At 60.1% G+C, this 24,577-nt stretch overlaps 2 protein-coding genes and 1 long non-coding RNA gene across 8 annotated transcripts in view; 1 reads left to right on the plus strand and 2 right to left on the minus strand.

The window, feature by feature from the left end:
• The first annotated feature begins 97 nt into the window (after positions 1-97).
• LOC140684175 (uncharacterized) overlaps positions 98-24,577 on the plus strand; it is a 144,068-nt gene continuing 119,588 nt past the window's right edge. Inside the window, exon 1 of the long non-coding RNA XR_012056039.1 lies at positions 98-181. This is a non-coding gene — a long non-coding RNA (uncharacterized lncRNA). The remainder of the gene's footprint in view (positions 182-24,577) is intronic.
• On the minus strand, positions 4,732-10,539 carry KLF8 (KLF transcription factor 8). 6 transcript variants are annotated; one of them, XM_030272839.4, is made up of 5 exons: positions 10,387-10,539; positions 6,771-7,317; positions 6,045-6,147; positions 5,817-5,950; positions 4,732-5,644 (listed from the first exon to the last, which is right to left on the minus strand). In XM_030272839.4, the coding sequence occupies exons 1-5, from the start codon at positions 10,411-10,413 to the stop codon at positions 5,463-5,465; spliced, it is 993 nt and encodes a 330-aa protein (XP_030128699.4). In that variant the 5' UTR covers positions 10,414-10,539; the 3' UTR covers positions 4,732-5,462. The 6 variants fall into 6 exon arrangements, with proteins under 6 accessions (XP_030128699.4, XP_030128697.4, XP_030128695.4 ...); XM_030272837.4 differs by having other exon boundaries at positions 5,817-5,968; XM_030272835.4 differs by having other exon boundaries at positions 5,817-5,968; positions 6,045-6,171.
• Positions 13,591-24,553, minus strand: LOC100221727 (ras-related GTP-binding protein A). Its single transcript, XM_002199012.7, has 10 exons — positions 24,170-24,553; positions 23,755-23,788; positions 21,861-21,960; positions 20,698-20,764; positions 19,839-20,061; positions 19,327-19,422; positions 18,451-18,573; positions 16,076-16,167; positions 15,142-15,257; positions 13,591-14,057 (listed from the first exon to the last, which is right to left on the minus strand). Exons 2-10 carry the CDS (start codon positions 23,779-23,781, stop codon positions 13,960-13,962), a joined length of 942 nt encoding a protein of 313 aa, XP_002199048.1. The 5' UTR covers positions 23,782-23,788; positions 24,170-24,553; the 3' UTR covers positions 13,591-13,959.

Below are 24,577 nucleotides of genomic sequence, written 5' to 3' on the forward strand. Positions count from 1 at the left end.
AAAACATCAGCTGAGCATCCCAGAGAGCAGAGCTTGCGAGCCCTTGGGAGGGCAAACACAGGAACAGCTCAGGCCTGGCAGGGTTTTGTTATCCAGGGAAGCTGTGGCTGCCCCTGGATCCCTGGCAGTGCCCAAGGCCAGGCTGGACACTGGGGCTTGGAGCAGCCTGGGACAGTGGGAGGTGTCCCTGCCATGGCAGGGGTGTGATGGGATGGCCTTCAAGTTCCTTTCAGCCCAAACCATTCCATGATTCCGTTATAAAAACCACAAGTGTTCCCTTTCTCTCCATCCCACGCGCAGCCGGGTGAATCCCGTTCCCATTCCCGCAGCAGGGCTCGCTCCAGGCTGCTCCTGCCCAGCAGGGATCAATGCACGATTTCCCAAGGCGGAGCTGCCCCTCCTCGCAGGGATGGGCCAAACGCAGGCAGTGCCCTTATCTGCCCCGAGACAACGGCCTTGGGTCCCTCTCTGCCACCGGCACTTCGCCCCGGCCGGTCCGGCTGTGTCCCCACGTGCCACCCGCGATGGCACCGAGATAAGGGCGGCTCCCGGTGACCGGCCACCGAGGGATCCCCTCCCGACTCCCGCACAGTTCCCTTCTGAAAAGCCGCACAGAGAGGCTGAGGGGGGTTTGGGAAGGGAGATCCTGTGCACGGAGGGATGGAGCTGAAAGGGGGTCCCAACCCAGGGGCTGGGGCTGCTGGGGGTCGCTGGGGGAGAACCGGGGAGCCAGCCCCTGATCCCGGGCCCATGGGAATGGTGAGGAAGGACAGCCAGGTCCTCCTCTCACAAGGGAGCAGGAGGCAGGTGAAGGCCCGAATTACAGAGACTTCAGCTAATAGGCAAGAAAGGCACCAAATTTTCAGGAAATCTGGATCAGGTTGGGATCAGCTCCCACTCCCCAGATCACCCCAGGCACAGCCAGAGGCAGCCCCAGCCTGCTCCCAGCATCCCCACAGCCACCCTCACACCCCACCACCGGGCTGGCTCCCCAAGGGACCCCCAAGAGACCCCACTCAGGTCCCACCCAGGACGGGGGGGGCTGGGGAAGGGGCCAGGCCCGGGCTGGGGATCCCTGGCCCTGCTTTCCTCCCTGCTGCCACCCCAAAGCCCCCCAGCCCCCCCGGAGCACCCACCTCTCTCGGGGCCGTGGTGGACATCCCCAGTCCGCTCTGGCTCTGCCTCGCTGGGCCGAGGCCACCCCGGGCTGGTGCCGGGAGCTCCTCGGGCTCTGTGGCCGGGGGACACCCCGCTCGCCTGTCCCCACGCCCGGCACACAAAGGTCTGCAAAGCTGCCGGAGCAGCCCCGCGCCTCCCCCTCTCCCCCACCGAAACCCAAAACCACCTATTTTTGTCTTTTCCTTTCTCCTCCTCGGGAGGTTTCCAGCCGTCAAATGCTTCCCGGGAGCCCTTCAAAGGAAAAGCGGCCGCCCCGTCCCATCCACTTGCTAAACCAGTCTGAGCAGTGCCGGGCGGGCGGGCAGGAGAGGCCCCGGCACCCCCGACAGGAACAGGGACAAGGAACCGTCCGCAGGGACCGCAGGGATGCCAGAGCCGGGGCATCGCCACCCCACTGCCCCCCGGGACACGGGGGTGCCACAGGCAGGACCCCCGGCAGGCTGCAGAGCCCCTCCCAGGCACTACTGGTTCAGCAGGGAAGCAGTTTGGGGATTGCTAAATTCTTCTCCCAGCCATGGAAAAGTGCAGGCAGGTGATGGGGAAAGAACCCAGAGGAGATGGGGAGGCCCCCAGTATCCCCAGTGGGGCAGTGGGGAGCACTGGGAGGCACCACAGCCCCCGGCAGGGAGATGGAGCTCCAGGCATTCCTGGGAGAGGAGGAGGGAGGTGAGGAAGCAGAAGGGCCTGAGGCTGAGGTGTTTCCAGGACAAAAATTCAGGGTGGGAGGAAGGGGATGGTATCGGCCTTTTTCCCTCCAAAACCCAGCCTTGGACCTTTGCCAAGCCGGGGAAACAACCGGGAGGGTTTTCTGGGCTCCCACCAAGCACAGCCCCAGGCACTGGAGAATTCCCAGGGGATGTGGAGCTGGATGTGCCCCTCATGCCCCAGGGTCTGGCAGCCACTGCAGGAGGCTTTGCTGAAGCTCAGGGACCACCTGTGCCCAGAATGGGGGTGGCACAGCCCTCCCTGGGGTTCACCTTGCCCTTGGGGTGTGCTGCAGGACAGACCCAGGTGACAAGGATGGGGCAGGTCAGGGTGAGAGCCAGGGGGGCCCGTGGCTGTGGAAAGGGCTCTGACAGCCCCAGCACAGCACAGGGAGCAGCTGGAGGCCCCAGGCCCAGCGATGTCAGTGGGGATCTCAAGTGGGGCTGCTCAGAGCAATTAAAAGCCATCAGGGCCTTCACTGGGAGGAAGCACAGCCTGGAGCCCCTGGGATGGCGGGTCCAGCCCCTGGGGATGGGTTGGCACCTCCTCCTGTGTGGCAGGACTCGGCATCTTCTCCAGCCACAGGGTGATGCCCACACACCGCTGTCCCTTTGTCACGGGCGTTTGACACAGGACCCTGTGTGACCCCCAAACTTCTGCAGCTCCTCCGGAGACCTGGGGGCTGTCCCCCTATTCCCACGGGGGTTTGACGCCCCCGTGCTTGCAGAACTTCCAGGTTCCTTCCCACGGGCATTTTTAGGGTTTCTCACCCGTGCCAGGGGAGCACCGAGGGATCAGCGCTGCCACGGCGGCCCCCAGTTTCTCGGGGAAATTCCCAAAGAACGGGAATCCCTCGGCTCCTCCTCCGGCCGTCGCCCAGCGCGGGCCGCTGGCGCCACCGGGTGCCCGAGCGCCGCCACCGGGCCGGAGCAGCCTGGGGAATGAAGGACAGGAGAGTCCCCCCGAGCATGGCTTTGCCTACCAGCACCCCCAAAAGGCGCCACAGAGCCCAAGTGCCCCAAAGTGCCACCCTGAACCTTAACACAGGGTGACAGCACCCCCAAAGAGCACCCTGTCCCCTAAAGCGCACATCCCGAGAGCCCCCAGAGGAACCCCCCCAGGCCTGACACACACTGCCAGCACCCTGTGCCCCCCAAGGGACCCCCGTCTCTGGCTGAGGCTGCCAGCACCCCCGTGCCACCCCTGAGGGTGCCCACAGGTCCGTGCAGGGGGTGACGAGGAGCCGGTTTGGGCAGGGGGTCCCCGTGTTAGCCTCGTGCCGGGTCCCCCACGCGTGTCCCAGGACCCAGGGCGGGGTGCAGTGGGGTCGGGGGTCCCGCTTGTCCCTCGGCCGCCCCTCAATCCCGCTGCTGAGCTGCAGGTGGGGCTGTGCCCGGTGTCCCCCAGGGCCGGGCCCTTTAAGAAGCTCCACCATCTTTCATGCAAAATCCCCAAAAAGCTTCAATTGAAGAATTTAGAGATTTTTTTTTTCCTTAGCATTCCTTAGACTCCTACATCTGGTTGTCCATCAGGATGATGAAGAGAGCTGGGATGAGGCTGGAGCCCTGTGGAACCCCAGTAATGATAGGTGGCAGGCAGGTGTCACCCCACTCCCAAGCCAGGAGGCAGTTGCTCCCCCATCCCATGTGTTTATCCAGCATGTTTATCCCGGACATTTTGTCCAGAAGGACCCTGGGACAGACAGGATCAAAAGCTTTGCTGGAGTCCAAGAAGATTCCATCTCCTGGCTTTGCCTGATCAGCCAGGTGGGATACCCTGTTGCAGAAGGAAATCAGGCTGGACAAGTAGGACTTTCCCTTCATGGAGCTGTGACAACTGTGTTGTCTTCCAGGTGTTTTCCAATACTTCCCAGAATAATCTTTTCCATGATTTTACTGGGCACTGAAGTGAGAGTGACAGGCTGTGGGTTCCAGGGTCCTCCTTCTTGCCCTTCTGGAAAATCAGGACAACAGTCCCCAGTTTCCAGCCAGCTGGGACATCCTGGATTCCCAAGACCATTCAAAATCCTCAAGAGAGGCTTTGTGATGGCATCAACAACTCTTTGGAAGATTCTCAGGTGAATCCCACCAGGTCCCATAGGGATTTGGAGGGATCCAGCTGGAGCAAGAGATCCTGCACAAGTTCATTCAAGATCATTCCTGCAGTCCTGCTCACCCAGCTCAGGGCACTGGGAGCCCCTTTGTCCATCCTCTGGACACAGAATGCCTTGAACAGCTCTGCCTTGTGCCTGTCCCCTTTGCGAGGTGACATCCTCACCCTGACCACGCCAATCCACGGTACTTCTGCAGTGCCTCTTGCCATTAATAGGTTTGAACAAACATTCCCCACCTGGCAGCTTTCCAGCCACTCTGCCCCAGGCCTGCAGCTCAGGTGGGGTGGCTGTGGCAGGGACACAGGCCTGCAGCTCAGGTGGGGTGGCTGTGGCAGGGACAGGTCCCAGCACTTCACCTGTGCCCAAGCAGACTCTCCCCCAGGCCGTGGGGGTCATGGACCACTTCAGGCCAGGGACAAGCTCTGCCCACGGCACACCCTGGCTGAGGAAAAGCACTTTCCCAAGCAGCTGTGAGTTGTTTTCAGGTCCCTGAAGTGTCCCCCCAGCTCTCCTCACACCAGTTCCCCCATCCCCACACAGCCAGGGTAAAAGCACCAACTCAGAGGGAGTCTGGGAACTCCCTGTAGGGTCTGCCCTGAGCATGGGAGGTGTCATGGTCCCCATCACCCTTCCCACCATCCAACAGCTCAGAGCATCCAACCCCAAATCCTGACACCCTCCCAGCAACCAGGGGGGTTGGCTGGAGGGGATAAAGAAACACTCCTCAAAAACCATTATTAAAAAGCAAAGCGTGTGGCCACAGCCGCTGGTTTAACTTAGAAACATTTCAAGTGGCCCAGAGTCTTCCAAAAAACCCAAGAGCTGCTGGCCCTCATCCCCCCCACCCTGTCCCACCCCCTTGTAGAATTCCATAAAATAAAAGTTCCATGTTCCACAAAGTTTTCCCTTCGTGTGGTGCTGATGGTGTTTGTGGGTCACTGTTGGGTTCCTCTTTTCCTCCTGGCTCTCCGTGCACCCAGCACTTCCCACGAAGCCCAGCACGTGCTGAGGGACACACAGAGAGGCGATGTCCCTTCTCCTGCTGGGACAGTCTGGGGATGGAGCAGGAATGGCCGTCAGCTCCTCCATCACCCCTCACCTGCCCTGTCCTTGCCGCGGCTCCCAGGCACTGGGAGGGGCAGGGGACAGGGAGCACGCTGGGGGCAACAACGGGCAGGAGGCTGAAGAGCCTGAGGCAGCCGCTGGGCGAATTCCAGGTGACGAGTCAAGGAGCCTCCAGGCGAGGACAAACCCAGGAATAAAAACAGCTGGCAACAAGAGGGGGCAGCAGTCCAGAATCCATTGTTTGCCGTCCCGTGCCGTGCCGGCGGAGCTCCTGCAGCGAGCACGGCTCGGCCCCGGCGCTCCCGCAGTCCCGCCCCGCCCCGCAGGAGCCGCGGGTGTGGATGGGTGGAGGGACGGAGGCGCTGCCGGCTCCCGGCGCGGCGGGCGCCGCTCACGATGCTCACATCATGACGTGCCGCCGGCGGTGCAGGGCCAGGTGGTCGGAGCGGGAGAAGCTGCGGTCGCAGTCCGAGCAGCGGAAGGGTTTGATGCCCGTGTGCTTGCGGAAGTGCCGGGTCAGCTCGTCCGAGCGGGCGAACTTCCAGGTGCAGCCTTCCCACGTGCATTTGTAGGGCTTCTCGCCTGTGTCAGGGGAGCACCGAGCGGTCAGCGCTGCCACAACGAGCCCCCAAAGCCCTCACGGAAATTCAAACGGGGAGTCCCTCACCACCTCCACACCCAGCACTCCCAAAGGGCCACCCAGGGACACAGCACCATCCCATGGGGGATCCAGGGACACCAATCCCACCCCTACCTGTGTGTATCCTCCGGTGGGCTTTGAGGTGGGAGCTTTTGGTGTAGACCTTATTGCAGCCCTCGAAGTCGCACTGGTGGATGCGCCGCTTCTTTAGGTCCGGGGAATCGGCTCTGGGGCCCCGCACCGCCGGCCTACGGGAGCAGGGAGAGCTGGAGCCATGGCCCCGGGGCTCACGGGGGCTCAGGGGGATAAAGGGTGGGGAGGCACAGGCAGGAGGAGACTCACTCTCTCTGCAGGTCCTGGAAAGGTGCCGGGCCGCTCTCAGAGGCGCTGTCCTCGCTGTCACTGTTCATGTCCATGGGGTACACGGAGCCAGGGTCCATTTTCACTGGAGGGGTCCGGGAAAGGAAAGCTTTAGGGCACAAAGCACCAAGGGGTGAGCACAGAACAGAGACATCTCCAAAACACCCACCTCACATTAGGGGTGCAGCGTTCTGCCTGCCCCTGCAGTGCTCCAAGCACCACCCGTCCCTACAGAAAATCAAATCCAAGTGGATAGAGAACCCCCAAAGGGAGGAAACAACTTAGGGGCACCACTTTTGGCTGCCTGCTCCTGCCCAGGAGCAGGGCAGATCCAGGTCCCCCACCCCGGATAAGGTGGGAAGCTGGGAATGTCCTGGGAAAGGGGATTGTGGGGGGCACAGGGAGCAGCTGAGCTGAAACCAGAGCTGCTGGCATGGCAGCAGGCAGCCAGTGGGAAGGGCAGGGCAGGCTGCCAGCAGCAGGATGGGTGGAGAACAGGCAGTGCCATGCCCTGTGTGTCCCTGCCCTCCCCATGTCCCCTGGGGGGCACAGGCTGGGGGCTGAGGGCCTTTGTATGAGAGTAGCACATGGCGGTGGCAGGGACACTCCACGGTGAAAAATGAGATTCCCTTCGAGGGTGCCCCTCCAGGAGGCAGGACAGACACCCTCCACCCCCCAGATTCCAGGGTTCCCCCCAGGCGCCCTTACCAGACCCAGCGTTCTTGCCGTCCCCCCCGATGAGGGGCACGGTAATGGCGGTGACTCCATCCGTGGGCACCGTGGTGTAGACGACGGGGAGGGACTGCACCACCACGGGGATGGTCTGCAGGTTGCCCATCTTGCTGGGCAGGTTGACGGAGGGGATGGTGTGGATGACGTGGAGGATCTGCTGCCCGCCGCTGCCCTGCGTGGAGGCCAGGATGGAGCCGGGTGAGAGGACAGCGGGGATGGCCGAGGTGGAGCTGAGACCGGAGGGCGGGATGGACACGGTGCTGGGAGCGGGAAGCGGGGGAGCCACCAGCATGGGGGAAGACTGGACCGAGGTGGGAGGCGGTGGCGGCGGGGCCGAGGCCGGAGCCACCTTGGATTTATTGAGGGAGAGATCGACGGGCTCGGCCTGGGGCTGGCTGCAGTCGCTGGCCAGCAGCTCCTCGGGGGGCTCCGTCTTGATGTCGGCCAGCAGCACCGGGGGGTCGAGGGGGCCCTCAGCCAGCAGCGCCGACGAGCTCATGGCGGGCGTCGCCTTCCCCTGGCCCTGCAAGAGACCCGCAGTCCGTGAGCACCCGGGGAAACTGAGGCACGGGGCGGGGGCGAAGAGGATTTTTTAACGGGCTCCCACCAACCAACCGACTGGGGCGGCGCCTCGGGGCGGCTCCGCCGGGGCGTGGGGCCACCCGGGGGTCGCCGGGCCGGGCATGGCGGGGCCCGCCCGTGCCCTGAGGCGGGGCCGGGCCCGCCCGTCCCTGTCGGACCCGCCCGTCCCTCACGGGCCCGCCCGGCCCCTCACGGCGGCGGCGGCGGCGCGCGCCGAGGGCGGGAACCGCAGGCCCCGCCCCCCCGCCCGCGCCTTTGTGCCGGGCCGGCCCCGCCCCCCCGGGAGGGGCCGCCGGGGGCGTGTCCGCGCGCGGGGCGGTGGCGGCCCCGCCCCGCTCCTTCCCCCCGCGCCTTAAAGGGGCCGCGCCCCCCCGGCCCGCGCGCCCCCGCCCGGGGTCACTCCCGCACTGACCCGCGGGGCTCCCACGCGTGTCCGCCGCGCTCGCAGCCCCCTCCCGCCGCCCGCAGCACCATCTCCCGGGCCGCGCCGGCCGAGGTGCGAACGGCCCCGCGGCTCCACCTGGGCTCGGCCACGGGTGGAGCTTCTTAAAGGGCCCGGCCCGGCCCCCGCGGGAGGCACCGGGCACGGCCCCACCCGCGGCACGGCCGGCGCTGCGCCCCCGCGGGACCGCGACACAACCGAGGGACAAGCGGGACCCCCACCCGCACCGCACCCCGCGCTGCGTCCCGGGCCACGCGTGGGGGCAGCCGGTACGGGGAAAGCCCTGGCCGAGCGAGCTCCTCGTCGCCCCCCGCGCTACCCCGGGACCCCCCGGCGCTGCCCCGGCCTCCCCGCACGTACCTGCCCACGCAGGGACCGTCCCCGCCCGCGGAGCCCCCACGCACCGGCCTCGCGCGGCGGCCCCGCCCCGCCACACCCAGCGCCGCGCCCCGCGCACACGGCCCGGCCCCGCCCGGGGGGGGCGGCGGCTACAGCGCACCCCCGGCACCGGCACCGAGCCCAGGGCACCGGCACCGAGCCCGCCCACCACGGCACAGGGTCCTCGGCACCGGCACCGAACCCTCCCGATACCGGCAAGGACCGCGAGGCACCGGCACCGAACCCTCCCGATACCGGCAAGGACCGCGAGGCACCGGCACCGAACCCTCCCGATACCGGCGCCGAGCCCAAGGCACCGGCACCGAACCCTCCCGATACCGGCGCCGAGCCCAAGGCACCGGCACCGAACCACGCTCACACGCGGAGCCCCGAATTCACCGTCCCCATAAAATCGGGTCCCCCCAAAGCACCTTCACACTCTTCCCTGATATCCGCCCTGATATCCCCCAAGAACCGCCCCCCCCCACCCCCTGCACAGCCAGGGACCCCCCAACACAGGCACCGAGCCACGGAACCCCCAAACACAGCCCCCCACGAATCACCCCCAGATACAGCCGGGAGCCCCCCCAAACACACCCCAAAAAGAGCCAGAGACATCCCCCCTCCTCAGAACCCACCTCTTCACCTGGGGACCCCCCGATACACAGAGACCCTCCAAGGGGGGTACACACGGTACCCCCCAGGCACCCCCAAACGGAGACAGAGACCCCCCCCCAGTACCCACATATTAGGGGGATCCCCCCAGCACAAACAATCAGCCAGGGTCCCCCATTAAACACCTCCATAACCAGCCAAGGACCCCCAAAACCCCCCCCTCACACACTCACAAACTACCAGCACCCCCAAAAAACCTCCACTCTCAGGCAGGGACCCCCATAGAACCCCCCCAAATCCAGAGACCCCCAAAACACACCCCAGCATTGAGAGACACCCGTCAAACACCCCTCGCTCAGTCAGGGACCCCCTCCAACACACCCCCAGCTCCTCAAAGCACCCCCTCCAGCCCGATCCCCCCAAAAACACACCGAGGGACACCCCCATACAGACACCCAACTGCACCCCGCACCTGGGGACTCAATGTCCACCCAGAGCCCCCCAGGAGCGGCCCCTCACACCCGGGGGGTCCCCACAAACAGGCTCATTGTGGGGGGGAGGAATGGGGGCACAAAAGGGATGCCCCGTCCTCCCTTGGGGGACCCTCCCCTACCCAAATTTGGGGGTCTCTTGTAGCCCAAAGCCCCGCGGGGGTACGGGGTGTGGGATGGGGCAGCTCAGTGGGTGGGGGGAGGGGCTCGGTGCCTCCCAAATTCCACCACTGCTGACCCCCCCCATTTAGGGTGAACTGAATTCCTCCGTCCTCAGCCTGGTGTACCCCAAACCCAGCCAGGGGTGCGGGCTGGGGGCTCGGGGTGCCCCCCTACAAACCCACACACCTGGGGGTGCTGTGCACCCCTCCCAACACTTTCTGTCCCCCACACCCCGGGAATAATTGGTGTTAGTGCCCCCCCTTTTTTGGCCCTAAACAGCTTAAGGAGGCATTTAGGGTGACCTTGGGCTGGGGGGGTGGAGCGTGGGAAAACGCCTTCCACAGCCCCCCACCACCGCTTTGTCCCCTCCGCGTCCCCACCCCCTCCTCCCGCCGCGCGTCCCCCACCCGTGGGCGTGGGGGGGTCACACCCCGCCGCCGCCGCCACACCCCCGCGTGGAATTTCCTCCGCGCTCCACCCTCCGCCGGGGCCGCTGGGGACACGGCGGGGGGGGGCACGGAGAGCACAGCGAGGGGGGACCCCCGGGGTGGCGGGGAGGGAGGGGTGGGCATGAGGGGCCGGCGCGCAAACGGGGTCTGGCCCTTTAAGAGCAAAGGGCGTGGGAGGGGGAGGGAAGGGCGGGGCCGCCGCCCGCTGTGACCTCCCGGCCGCGGGGGGGCGCCCTCCCCGGAAGCGCGCGCGGTGCATGGGGGGGGCTCCCCACGCGCGACCCCCGCGTGAGGGGGCGAGGGGGGAGGGGAGGCCTGAGGGGCGCGGGGGGCGGGACCCTCCCTCCCCATCCCTCCCCATCCCTCCCCTCCCTCCCTCTCCCCTCTCCCCCCGCCGCACCCCGCGCTCCCACCCCCCCCCCGGCCCCCTCAGCCCCCCACGCGCGCCCCCCCGCGCCCCCGGACCCACGCACCGTCCCCCGCGCCTCCTCCGAGCGCATCCCCGGCCGCCGCCGCCGCCGCTGCCCCCGGGGCGGTGCCGGGTGGGGCGGGGTGGGGCCCCCACGGGCGGGGAGGGGCCGCGTGGGGCGGAGCTCCCCTCCCCCACCCTCTTTTTTTTGGGGTGGGGGTGCCCCGCCCTTGAGATGACATCATCAGCAGCCAATGGGCGGCTCCCCTCGCATCCGGCGTTGCCATGGGAACGCCAGGGATTTGGGGGAGGGGGGTGGACCCCAATTTGCTCCCACCCCCCCCCACAGGGAGTGCACCCCAAAACCGGGGAGGGGGTGCTGGAGGGCTCAGGGCTGCAGAACTGGTGGCAGTGATGAGGGGGAGCAGAGACCCCCCCATTGGGGGTCCCGGGGTTCTCCTGCACCTCCATCCACCCCCAAATCCGAGCACCCACGGGGGGGCACTGCCTGCACTGCCCCCCAGTCTCTGCCTCCCAAGCCCCCCAAATATGTGGGGTACCCCCTCAGCACCCCAGTGGGGTCTCGCAGGGTGGCAGGGTCCTGGCAGAGCTGGGGGAGCCTCTCCAGGGGGTGCAGCAACAGGGGTATCTGGGGGTCCTCTGGCCCCTTCTGGGGGGGTCTGGGGGTCCCAGGGAGCCCCTGGGCAATGGGAATCCACCCCCCACTCATCCCACACTCCCTAACCCCACTGGTTTTCCAGCCTCTCGTCCCAAAGGGACCTGGCTGCTGCCAGCGCTGTGTCCCCAGCCTCAGTGTTTGCCAGGGCAGGCCGAGGCTGGGTTAATCTCCTTATAACCCCCCAAATGCAGGACCCCCATGCCCAGCCCTGACCCAGCTCATCCCCAGCGATGGGAAATCAGCAGATGGGGACTCAGCCAGCTGTCCCCTAGTCACAATGTCCCTGCCAGGGGTGACTCGAGGAGCAGGTCATGGCCACCAAGGCGGTGACCTTGGCACACACAAAGCTCATCCAGGTGTGGGAGGGGACCCCCGTGACCCCCCACTTCTGCAAAGCCACCATACCACAACCAGCACCAAACCAACTTCGTTTTGGCAAAAAAAATCCCTTTCCCTCCTCAGGAAATACCAGGGAGGCACCAGGACAGGCTCAGGTAGGGACCGTCCCTCAGCTAACCTCCCCTGGGGAGCTTTTGGGGACCAGAAAAGCTTTTGGGGGATGAGTGGGCCCTGCACCCAAAGGCTGCCGGGCCCCAGTGTCACCGAGCTGAAGGACCAGCAGCAGGCACAGGTGACCTCCCAAAAACCACAGCAGAAAGAGGTGAACACGGCAGGGGTTGCCCCCAAGGTCCCCTCTCCTGCTCCCCAATGATGGATTTGAGCAGGAGGGGTTGGACCCTGGGCAGGGAATGGTGCAGGTGCTCCTCACGAGGTGCCCACAAGGGACAATTCAGCAGTGACAGTTCAGGGTGACTTCAGACAGTCCATGACCCCCTGGATGTGTTGGAGTCCAGCTGGAGAGCAGCGTGTGGCCACCACAGCCCCATGTCCATCCCCCCACCAGCTCCATGGGATAATTCCGTGCCCAAAAGGAGGAAAAACAAGTGGAAGCATCCCCAGGGAGACCCTCAAGAGTTATTGGCTCTACACAGCTCATCCTGGGAGAGAGAGCCTGGGGCTGACCCCACTGGAGCCTTCCATGCTCCAAGGCAAGAAAGAAATGGTCAAAAAATCTGGAAGTAGCTCCAAGACACCCTCAGGGAGCACAGCCTGTCCCAGGGAACTCACCCCGGGCCCCAGAGCAGCTCCAAGGGGAAAGGAACTGGGCCAAGGGGGGATTTATTCAGGATCTCAGTGACACATGGCATCAAGTTTCTCCTCATTTCAAGGTCAAGTGGTGAAGGAAAAGGCTGGATCACGGCCACCTCATCCAGGTTTGGGATGACTGTGTCAGACACATCTGGAGAAGGCATCAATTTTTTTTCCTGAGGGAAGGAGCTGCCAGAGAAAGTGAGTTTTCCCACCAGAGGGTGGAATGAGGGTGATGAGCCTGATCTCCCAAACCTCCCTGCTTGGAAAGGAAGGAGCCAGAGCAGCTACCAACCCCAAAAAGGCCTGGGATCTGCTTTGGGAAGGGACAAAGGACACACCTCGGTGCCATCAGAGCAGGCAGGGCAGGCTCTGACACAGCCACCTGCGTTTGTCACAGGCTGTCACTCGATGAGCACAGTGGCACCTTGGCCACAGCAAAAGGACCAGGCTGATTCCCACAGATCCCCAGATCCATGCACTTCAGGAAAAGGGATTTGGAGCCGGAAAACAGCAGAACTTTACCCCAACCCCCACTGGGTCACTGTCCCAACAGCTCCAGCTCCAGCTCCAGCCCAGGCCACTTGTCCCTCACAGCTCTTTGTCACCTGCCCTGCACTCCACATTCCCCCTTTGTCATTATCCCACTTCCATGTGCTGCTGTGGTTTATTCCCAAAGGAAACCCAGGGCAACTCCAGTCACCATGGCAATGAGCGGCATTCCCACCCTCCCTCCTTCCCAGCTCCCAGCAAGTGCCCAAAGCTCCTGGACCTGCGGCCTCTCCTGCTCTCCTGAAGCCCTTCCCAGTGGGATGGGATATTCCAGAGGCTCCAACAGCCTCTTGCTCGGAGGCAGGGCTGCAGTGTGGGAAGCTCTGACATTCCCAGCAGGGTCTGATCCCAGCTCCATGGGGGAACGGCAGTTCCCACTCCAGGTATTGCACACCCGGCGAACACAACCTGTGCCCGGCCATTCCCAGCTCCGCAGGGGCTCCTTGGGAACAGCTCCTGTCCCACGGGGACCATTCCCATGGGAACTCCCCCCCGAGGCAGGCAGCTGCCGGGTGGGCGGTGAGAGACGCGGGTGTAAATCCGGGAGGATGGAGCGGGGCTGGGATCTCCTGTGCGGAGCCCTCAGTTTCTCCGGCCCTTTCAGCTCCCTGTTCCCACTCCCGGACTCGCCCCGGTGGATTTCTCCCTTCCCCGCGGGTGTGTGGGCAGGGATACAGGCACGGAGGCACCACACCCTTTTTTACACAGTAATTTGATGCAGCAAGAGAGAATCAAGGGAGGGAGATGCTGCCAAGAGATTCCCACTGAAACTCTGGAACGGCTTTCAGCCAAATCCCCCCCATGCAGCTCCTACAGCTCCTGCTTCCCAAAGCTGCCCTGGGATTTGGGAGAAAGCAAAGCCGCTTTGCAAAGCTCTCAGATCTGAAATCCCTGGTAGCAAAAATTTATTTCCATGACCAAAGATGAGGAGAAATTTATAAACTTATTCTAGCAACCATCCAAGGAAACAGTAAATATCCCATCAGCCGGCAGCCACGCATCCACGAGGGCTCTGCCACACCCCCTGCGGGCACATCACCTGTCCTGCTCCTTCCCCACCCTCCCGTGCCAGGGAATTCCGGGAAGGTCAGCAGCAGATCCAGCCAGCCTCCAGCTCTAGTGTCCAACGTGATAAGGAGAAAAAACAAGCAGCACACTCATTTCAAAGCCCAACAAAGACATGGACAGTGTTAGATCCTCCTAAAAAGAAGTAGTCCCGATTTGTTTTTTCTCCCCCCAAAGCCCCAGTGCCTGGGATCAGCGCATGAGCAGGCTGTGCTTTGGTCCATCCACCCTCTCCAGCTTCTCAAAGTGTTTCCTGGCGTTCCGGATGTTGATCAGCGTGGCCGCGGAAGCTGAGACGGAAAAGGGACAAGGGAGATAAAAAGAAGTTAAAAAGGGTGAGAGTCACCACGGCCTCAGGGCTGCCTGGCTCCAACAGCTCTGTCTGCAGGGGCTGGGGGCATCCTGCTGCTCCCAAGCCAGGCAAAATCCACAGTGGGATTTTGGGCTGGGCAAAACTTAGAGTGGGAAGGGCTGGGTAAAATTTCATGTTTAAGGTGTGATGGTCTGGGTAGAATTCAGTGGGGGATGATCTGGGCAAGATTTAATGTGGGATGGTCTGGACAAAATTTAATGTGGGAAGGTCTGGGTAGAATTTCATGTGGGATGGGTAAAAATGAAGCATGGGAAGGTCTGGACAAAATTCAGATTCAAATGGTCTGAGTAAAATTGAATGTGGGAAGGCCTGGGCAAAGTTTAGTGTGGTATGGTCAGCTGATCCCAGAAGAACGTGAGGAAAAGCCTCTCCCAGGCAGAGCTGTTCATCCCAGAGCTCTTCCCAGCCCAGCAATGCCCAGCTGGTGCCTCACTGCCAGGGATCCCCCATTGTCCCAAATTCCCCAAGTGAGGAGGGCAGGGAAACCACAGCAGCAGGCCTGAGCAGTGCTGGGCAGTGTCCCTGGAGCCCCTGAGCTCCCAGCAGGAATTCCAAGAGCTGTGTAAACAGGGATCTGCTCCCAGGGGCTGCGGGCTGGCAGTGCTGCAGCTCCTCCTTGGGATAAATAGAGGCTGCTAAAATTAGAGCCTGTCCACCCGAGACAGCCCAGGCAGCCAGAGCAACACCCAAACATGAGCCAGCTCTGCTTCCTCCCCAAAAATCACTGGGACTGCCAGCTCCCAACTGCCCAAAATAGGCTTTAGGCTCGACCTGCTCAGCCAGGTCTGGTTTGGTGGCTCCCTGTGGCAGCAGCACCAGCTCAGTTGTGCCACCACCTCTGCAGGGTTCTGCTCACACTCAATCCCGCTCTCTTAACCAGTTCTGTAATTAAAAACTCATTTTCCAAAAGAAACATGGTTTCAACTGGACTAATTCCACCTTTTTTGAGGTTATTCTGAGTTTATTTTTGTCCCAAGCAGTTTCTCTTGGCTCTGACTTACGTATGGAGGGGTCTGACATGACCACCATCACGTAGGTGTTGGATGTGAAGATGTCAATGAAAGCAGCAAAGTTGGAGTTCCTGACCTCCATGCTCTGGAAAGAAGCTGCCAGCTTACTGAAAAACAAGGAAATAAAGGGGGGAAAAAAGAGTGAATGAAGAGCTTTTGTGCCCACATGGCCAAAATCCCCGATCTGAGCTGCTGGGAACAAGGAGGAGCTGGAATTCCCACTTGGCAAGGTGTGGTTACAGCAGGGCTTTGGCTGGGCTTGGTTTTAAAGACAAATTCCTCAGTTTGGGGCCAAATGAGAACAATATCAGTTGATTGTGCATTGAATGAAGGAAATTCCAGACACAAGCCCCTTGACCAGGCCTGCTCCCTATGGATACCAGGGCTCAGCCATTCCCAGCTGGACACTCTGAGCAGCAGAAATCAGGCATAAAATGGGAATATCTGGAGACATCTGAAATCTGTAGACCCCCCCAGAAACTTTTCCATTTTATCCAGCTCCACACACCCTCAGAATTAACCTGGCAGCGGAATCTGAGGGCTGTGCAAAGCCAAGCTTCCCAGTTTTCTACTGAAAATAGGGATAAACAGTGTCTGCAAGCCCCATCCTCCCCAGGCAGCCCTGTGGGCCTGGGCTGGAGCAGAGCTCTCCATTCCCAGTTTCCAAGAGAAACACTTCTGATCACTTCAGCCCTGGAATTCCTCTGCCTTGATCCAGGAGAAGGAGGCCTGGAATAAAACAGCACCAAAGCTCTCCCACCATGAGCAAAGGAGGAGTTAAAATTAACATCTAATGATTTGTGTTCCAGCAATATTCCACCCTGTCATTCCAGCTGCTGAGGAGTGGAACTGGAATTCCCTGGGAAGCCCTCTGGAAAAAGCTGGAATAGCCCTGATCTCCCCAGTGCTGATGGGAGCAGCTCACCTGCAGCTCAGCTTGAACTGTTTGATGATGTTGCTGATCTTCTCAAACCTGTGCACATCCCGCTGCTCCTTGCACTGATAGTGGGAAATCACCTGGAGAAGGGGCACAGCCAGTCAGGGATCCCAGCAAACTCTCCCACAGCAGTTCTGGGAATGGCTGGGGAGCAGGGCAGGGATCCCCTCTGACTTTGGCTGACTGGATCTTGGGAAGCGTTTACCAAAATTCTTGTGGGGCTTTTGTGCAGAAACTCAGTGACAGGATCAACACACAAAAGATCAGCACAGATCTGCCAGGTGACACCACTGTCCCCTGAGGGCTTCACCTCAGCAGCCATTTAAATCTTGATCCCAAAATAGGTGGAAACAGTAAAAAAATGTGTCCATGGCCTCAGGAATGGGCCGAGTGCTGTGAGGGATTTTCCCTCCTAAGGTGTTGCTGGGATATTCCCCATCCTGCACAGGCAGTGATCCCAAAGCCAAATCAAACTGTTCCTCCCTAAGAAAAGCAGCTCAAAGGCAGCTGGATCCTTGGAAATTCCTTCTCCATGACTCCAGTCAGAGCAGAGGGAGCAGCCCCGAGTGCCTGGATGGCACCCAGAGGATCTGAAGGGCTTTAGGAACCCTTGAAAACATCTCCATAGACATTCCCACCAAGCTGGTGGCCCCAGCCGTTACTCCTCAGCCACACAGAGTGAGAGCTGCATTTCCTGCCCAAACAGCTCTATCCCCACAGCAAACACAACAGGAACATCTTCAAATTCTTAGGCCAGCTGCTTTGAACTCTTCACAATCCCAAAATCAGCTCTCACTGGATGTGTCAGGAGCCCTTGCACAGGGATGTGAAACTGCTCTGTTCTGGGAGTCACAATTAACAGGTTTTTTTTAGGGTTTTTTTTCCTCTTTTTTTTCCCTTAACTACCTTAAACCCATCACTTTTTAAATTTGCCCAATTATTTGCACAAGCACAGCTTTAGCCACATTCAAGACTTGCAGTTCCCAGTGTTCAATTTCCTTCCTAAACTTCCCAGATGAGGTTTCTTCACTACAATTCAAACACAATTTCAGAATAAAGTTTTCAGAATAAGATTTCCCAAAGAGATTTTCACAGGATGATTTCCCTTCAAGAGAAGAGAGTCCTGGGAATGTTTAAATATATGAAAAAAAGGGACAAGTTTTTTAACAAGTCACCATTGCACCTAAATTAAGGACACAATTTTTGTAGCAAAGATAATTTCTTTCAGTTAAAAATGTCCTTGTAACAATCACACTGTCACACACCCCAAGGTGGAACTATTCATTATCTCCAAAAGGTCAAAAAACAGAACTTGTCATGCATGGCGAGTGTTTGTTTCTGATAGTTTAAGGAGAGACAAAAGTCATGGCTCCTTTCCCAAATTCCCTCCATCATTTCCAAATCACCAGCAAGGAAAACACTCCAAATAATTCAAGTATTTCCTTCAGCTCAGCAAGTTTGGTGTGAAGTGTGAAGAGCCCAGCCCAGCAATCAGGAATATGAACAAGCACCAAGAGTGGTTTCATCCTGCACCTCTGCAGAGGGATGGGGAACACAAGGACCTGGAAGAGCATCACATCATGGCTGCCCCCATCCATGCTCTGGACTTGCAGAACATCAAAAATCAAAAGAAATCAGGTCCAGCTGAAATGCCCCAGCAGGAGGAAGTGAAAAGGTTTGGTTGTGAAGCTACAAAATGTTCCTGCCCTGTGCAGAGGGGGATTCTCAGAGCAGCCCCACACAATGGGGACATGAAACACTCCCAGAGCCTGCAAGAGGAAACCCCAACCAAACCTCAGCTCAGCTGCTGCACGGGGAATTTTGGGATGGTCCTGTGGGCCACAGGGTCCCAGTAGGTGCTTTCAGAATCCCAAGGCCTGGATCAGGGCATTCTGCACTGGGGCTGGCACCTCCCAAATCCACAGAATCCCACAATGGGTTAGCTTGGAAGGACCTCAAAGCTCATCCAGTTCCAACCTGACACCTCCCACTGTCCCAGGCTGCTCCAGCCCCAGTGTCCAGCCTGGCCCTGGGCACTGCCAGGGATCCAGGGGCAGCCACAGCTGCTCTGGGCACCCTGTGCCAGGGCCTGCCCACCCTGCCAGGGAACAATTCCCAATTCCCAATGTCCCATCCAGCCCTGCCCTGTGGCAGTGGGAGCCATTCCCTGTGTCCTGTCCCTCCATCCCCTGTCCCCAGCCCCTCTCCAGCTCTCCTGGAGCCCCTCAGGCCCTGCAGGGGCTCTGAGCTCTGCCTGGAGCTTCTCCTCTCCAGGGGAGCACCCCCAGATCTCCCAGCCCAGCTCCAGAGCAGAGGGGAGGGACAGGGAGGCTCCATCCAGGGAATCCATCCCAGGAACTCACCAGGAACGTGGCTCTCTCAAACAGCAGCACCTCGTCTGCCTCGATGATCTGAGCAAAGTTCCTCAGGTTCATCTCCAGCTGCTGCACGTTGGGGATCAGCTGATAGACAATGCTGGACCAGGCCTGGACATGGAGACACAGAAAGGTCCCACCAGCTCCTCTCCTCAGCCCCTCGTGAGAAATGTGTTCCCGGAGGGATTTTTGGCACTCCTGGGTGCTGACAGCCTGGGTAAGGCTGAGAAGCTTCTCTGCCCTCCATGCCCAGGTCCCAGAGGGAGCCCAGACCTGAGGAGACCCTGCCCTGGCTCCAGTTCTTCTCCAGCAGGCAGAGAAACTGCAGTGCTGCTGAACAGACTTAAATCATCCCTGCTTTAAGTTGGGAATGCTTCTGTCTCCTTCTTCCACTTGAGTTCACAGAGATTTTTAATCCTGAGCAAGGTCACCATGCAGATGGACACTTGGCAGCTCATGCCTGACACAAACAAAGTTCCACCTTATCCCAACAAGCCAGGAACAAGCCCAGGAGAGACTGGGGAATGCTGGTATCAACATCTGTGCTCATCCACACTCGGATTTTCCAAGCTCAGCCTCCCCTCCCTGCCCAGCTGCTCACCCAGGTGTGGGGCAGTGCCCAAACTCCCCCTTCCCGAGAGCCAGGGGGATATTTGGGATGCCTGTCTGCCAAGTTCCTGATATTTACCACAGGCTCCTGACTTCTTAAAATTAATTAATTAAACCTAGGATTAATTTGGGTTTCACTGACACCCTGCAGAAGCAGCTGCTGCAGAGCTGAACACACCAGCAGCAGCCCCAGGGATCCTCCTCCTGCTCTTGCTCCCAGTGGGAAGGCAGATGTGGAGAAGAAGCTGCACCAACCTTGTAAAGTGTCTCATCCCAGATGGAAGTTCTGAAACAAACACATTCCAAGGGCCGGGAAAGGCGCTTCAAGTCTTCCTCGCGCTCCTTAAAAATCTGGGGAACAAAGAGAGTTTAGGGGTTGAGTGTAAATGCTCCTGTGGTTGCTGCATGGATTTATGGGATGAATTTCACATGGATCTCTGGGATACTGCAGGGGAGACTGGCCAGGAACCCTCCCAGGGAGCAGCAGGGCCAGGGATGTCTTGCTGCAGAATCCCAAAATTGTTTGGGTTGGAAGGAGCCAAGGTGTGCTGGGAGCTCTGGAATCAGACAGGAAAGGCTTTTCTTGTCCCTAAATCTCAGCACTGCTGTTCTCCACTGGATTCTAGGATGACACACTTCAAAAGGAGGCAGGAAAAGCTCTGAGAACATCTGAGAGAGCCTTCGAGGAACAGCCCCGAGGGGCTGCTTTGAGGTGTGACCCACATGGCACAAGGGATGCGCTTCCATGGCAACCGCCAGCTCCTCACCAGATCCCGCTGGTCCTCCTGCACCAAGTCCATCTTGTGCACCAGGCAGAAGATCTTGGCATCGGGGGAGTTCTGGAGAATGGCCTCCAGGCAGGACTGGTAGTAGTGCATGTCCTTCTCCAGCTCCCTGCTCTCCACGTCGAACACGTAGATCAGCACCTCCACGTTGCGGAAGATGTTGTCCCTCTGGCTGGTGAAGTAGTTCTCCATGAAGGTGTCCTGGCTGAGGGAGCAGAGCAGGAGATCCCTTTAGAGCAGCTCCTGCCTGGGTTTGTGGCAATCTCCTCCTGCCAGGAGGGCAAGGCTGGGATTTGGAGCTGCAGCCCTCGCTCGGGAGGCCAGGCTGGAGCTGCATGCCCTGGGCATTCCCAAGGAAAGCTGGATGCTCCTGGAGAGCATCAGCCCCCCAGTCCCAAAGGAAGCTGAAGCTTCCCTCATGTCCTGCTGCTTCTGGCTCCAGGCTGGCTTTAAGGAGCTGTTTATGAGACCCCACAGCAGCAGGAACAGGTAAAATGTGACCCAAAGCATCAGTTCAGCCTTAAATCCCAGGATTTAAGTCTCCTTAACTCTGGCTGAACATGACTGAGATGATCCAGAGGCCATGGAGCTGAGGAGGGGACAGCATTCCTTGAAAAAAGCTGCTTCCAGGAGCCACAGGATCAACCTCCAGCATGGCCTGTCTGCACAAATCCCACCTGGATGGAGCTGGAGTGAGCAATTCCAGCACCACAGGACAGCAGCAGGAGCGTTCCCTCAGCACCACCTCACCTTAGGGGGAGAAGAATCCACTCTGTTCCATCCCTGATTCCCCAGGGCCTCCCCCAAAGGCTGGGAAAGGCCAGGAATAATCAGTACCTACCCTCCGCAGTCCCACAGGTTCAGCACCAGGTTTCCCAGGAATCTAACGTGGGAATGCTCCACATCAACTGCAAAGAGACAGCAGGAGCTCACTGACTGCACCACACAGCCAGGGCAGAGCGTGGGCAGCCAAAAATCATGGGAATCAGCATCAAATCATGCAATGGTTTGGGCTGGAAGGGATTAAAGCCCTCATTCCAGCCCCTGCCACCTTCCACCATCCCAGGTTGCTCCAAGCCCCATCCAGCCTGGCTCTGGACACTTCCAGGGATGGGCACTCCTCACAAAGCAGCCCCAGTTTGTAAAATCCCACCAAAACACCATTTCCCAGAGGAATTCAGGCCTCTCTGCCCACTGGTCTCTTGAGAAGTGCAGCAAGTGTTCCCCTTCACACTCACACATTCCCTGATCCCTGGGATATTGTAGGAATGACTCTGCAGGGCTTTAAGCCATCCTTAACAAAATAAACCAGGAACACAGGGAATGTAAACTTCAGGAAGAGGCAAAATTCATGGCAAAGAGGAAATTTACACCAATCCCTGACATTTAATCCTCACAGGCCCTTCCCAGTGAGAAGCACCAGATCCCAACAACTCATCCACCTCTCCCAGAGGAATCACTTCTTGCTCTTTCCCAACAAAGGCTTTGGAAAGGGAAAAAGGAAAGGCATTCATTAAGCCCAGTGCATCATCCTGCCAAAACCACAGGGGCATTGCAGGATCCCCGTGCTGGAGATCCCTGGATACAGCAGGAATGTTCCACCAACACAGAGGAGGCTCTGAGAGGTGCAGCTGCACCAAAGGCTGCTTCCTGATCCCCAAAAAAAGGAGTTAAGGATAAAAGCTGAACAATAAAGCAGCAAAGGAAAGGGAGTTAATGCTAAAAGTTGAACAATAAAGCAGCACCAAAGGCTGCTTCCTGATCCCAAAAATAAACAGTTAAGGATAGAAGTTAAACAATAAAGCAGCAAAGCCGATCCCAGCGCTGCCTTTCCCTTCCCTGCACTTCCTGCGTGTCCCCGGCTGATCCCGAAGCTTCCAGCGGGGTGTGGCAGCTGGGAGGACCTGCGGGGACACACCCGACCCTGGGATCGCTGCAGGGAAGTGCCCGCCCCTCTAAGGAGGGGGTTGGAGCCCTGGATGTGGGAATCCGGCAGTTCCTTACTCGTGGCCCCCAGGCGCCGCGTGTCCCGGGCGATGTAGTTGGCAAAGATAATGGATCTCATGCTGGTCTTCCCAGACCCACTTTTACCCATCAGCAGCACCTGCACAGAGGGAAAGGAGGAAAAATGAGCCCCCAATGAGAACCGAGTCCTTCCCAGCTCCCTCGAGCTGACATCTTACTGCCAAAGGCACTGAGCACAGCACAGCTGGGAATGCACCAGGAGAGAGGCAGAGAGGAGCACCAGGGAAGCAGGACAGACATCACAACCACTCATGGTTGGTCCCTGGGCCGTGGTCATCCCACCTCCCTGCTGTCCTGGGTCACAGGGCCATGGTCATCCCACCTCCCTGCTGTCCTTGGTCCCTGGGCCATGATCAGATTGAACACTTTTCTCCAAAAATGTGGACAGGACTTGGGAAAAGCAGGAGCTGCCTCCCCATTCCCAGCCCCTCCCACCTGATGGCTTTGCTGTACCAAAGGATTTTGAAGATGAGGAACAGTTTTGTCTCAACTCTCCAGACCAAAAACAACTCCTCAGCTCCTGGTTTTCCATCCCAAACATTCTGTTCTAACCAGACACAGGTGGGAGGGACCTTAAAGCCCTTTTAATACTGCTCTTCCCACAACAGGACCAGTTTTCCCCAAATACCAGGGATATTCCCAGTTTCAGGTGACAGAAGACAAAAAAAAAAAGGGAAAAGCAGACGAGACAATGCAGGTCAGGGTCCCCAGAGCAGGGGAAACCCTTTATGGCTCCAGTGACACCTCTCCAGAGGAGACTCTTGGCTCCATGATGTCCCATCCCTGCAGACCTCAGGGGAAAGGAGAGGCAACCAAAAAGTAGGGAATGCAGGGGGGGGGTGGGGATGAGAGGATAGTCACACCAGGCAAGGCTTTACATTGTGATCTAAAAATAAAAATTAAACAAAACAAACCCATCAGTGGCAGCCAACACAGCCTTGCTCACAAAACCCAGCTGTTAAACAAGTCACAAAGCCAAATCCAGCTCCTGTCTGCCATCCAGGAGGGATTTCAGGAGAACACCCAGTGAGTGCCTGCCCTCGCCCTGGACAGCAGAGCAGGAGCTGCCTCGCACACAAGCAAGGCAGAACTCCCCAGTCCTGTTTAATTTGGGTTACTCCTGTGTGCTCAGGTCACCCCTCAGCAGCTCCAGGCTGGGAGCACCCTGGCCAAAGGGAAGCTGCCCACAGGCTCCAGGATTGGCAACAAGGAGTGATCCTGGCTGTTCCACACCCTGGATGCTGCCCTGTCCTGTCCTGTCCCCTGAGCTGATCCCAGAGAACAGCCAAGCTCTTATTTCACAGCACCAGCACAAAATCCCAAGCAGAAACTCAATCCCACTCTGAGGCATGGCCCAAAGCAGCCCCACTTCCCAAAGTTTAGGCTGCAGAGGCCTTGCAAAGAGGTCAGATAGGGAACCCATCCCCACCTCATCATGGAAAAGCAGCCAGATGTTCCTTTAAGAGCTCTGGCTGTGCTCCTGCTGGGATACACCCACCCCTTCGATACCCAGAGCTGCTGCTCCTTCCCCACTGTTAAATTTCATCCTCCTGGGAGCCCCGAGGGGATTTGGGGCTCCGGGGACACCTCGGGAGGGTGGCCCAGGGACAGGAGCAGATCCTCCTCCCTGAGCACGGGGTTTGCAGAGGGTTTTGCAACACCCAGGGAACAGAAACTGCCGGGGAAGGCTCTGCACAAACCCAGCCCATCCAGGCCAGGATTAAATCCGTTTTTAACGCCTGGCACTTCCATAGAGGATGCAGCACTGACTCCAAGAGGCACCAGAGCCCCAGCCCGAGAAATGGATACAACAAACGGTGTTCCTGGATGGGGATGGGGAAGGAAAACACAGGATACTCCTCCTCGTCCTTACCTTTTTCTTCATGGCTGTGCTTGGCATCACACACCTGCAGAGAGAAGCCCACCTTGGATCGCTGCTTCCCACACGCACAGGCTCCGCTCGCCAATCCCAATCCCAATCCCACTCCCAATGCCAATCCCAATGCCAATGCCAATGCCACCCCCGGTACCGGGAAGCGCTGACACAGCCCCAGCTCCCCTCCCCCTGCTCCGGCCATGGGGAACTCCCGCTGCCGCCGGGGAACCTCCGGCGCCCCCAAACCACCCGGCCGGGCCGGGAGTCCCTCCGCAGCCCCTTCCCTCCGGATTCCCGCAGCCCCGAATCCGGGGATGTCCTTCCATTCCCCCGGGACGCCATCCAGCCCCATCCCCGCCATCCCCCGGGATGTCCCGCAGCCCCATCCCCGCTCCGCTCCGCGCCTCGGTACCTCCGGCGGCGATGGGCGGCTCGGGGCCGGCTTGGCGGACGATGCCGGTGGGACCCCCGGTACCTCGGGCAGCTCGGGGGGCGCTGCCGGTGTGAGCCCCGGGCGGCTCGGGCGGTGTCGGTGCCCGGCTCGGGGGCGGTGTCGGTGCCCGGCTCGGTGTCGGTGCCCGGCTCGGGGGCGGTGTCGGTGCCCGGGGCGGTGTCGGTGCCCGGCTCGGGGGGTGCCCGGGGCTGTGGCGGTGCCCGGGGCGGTGGCGGTGCCCGGCTCGGGGGCGGTGTCGGTGCCCGGGGGCGGTGTCGGTGCCCGGCTCGGGGGGTGCCCGGGGCTGTGGCGGCGCCCCCGTCCCGCCCCCCGCGCTCACGGGACTCGGAGCTCGGCGGCCGCCGTCGGTCACGTGAGTGCCCGCCC

This window comes from Taeniopygia guttata, chromosome 4A (genome assembly GCF_048771995.1).
Source record: "Taeniopygia guttata chromosome 4A, bTaeGut7.mat, whole genome shotgun sequence".
In the NCBI taxonomy this organism is placed as follows: Eukaryota; Metazoa; Chordata; class Aves; order Passeriformes; family Estrildidae; genus Taeniopygia; species Taeniopygia guttata.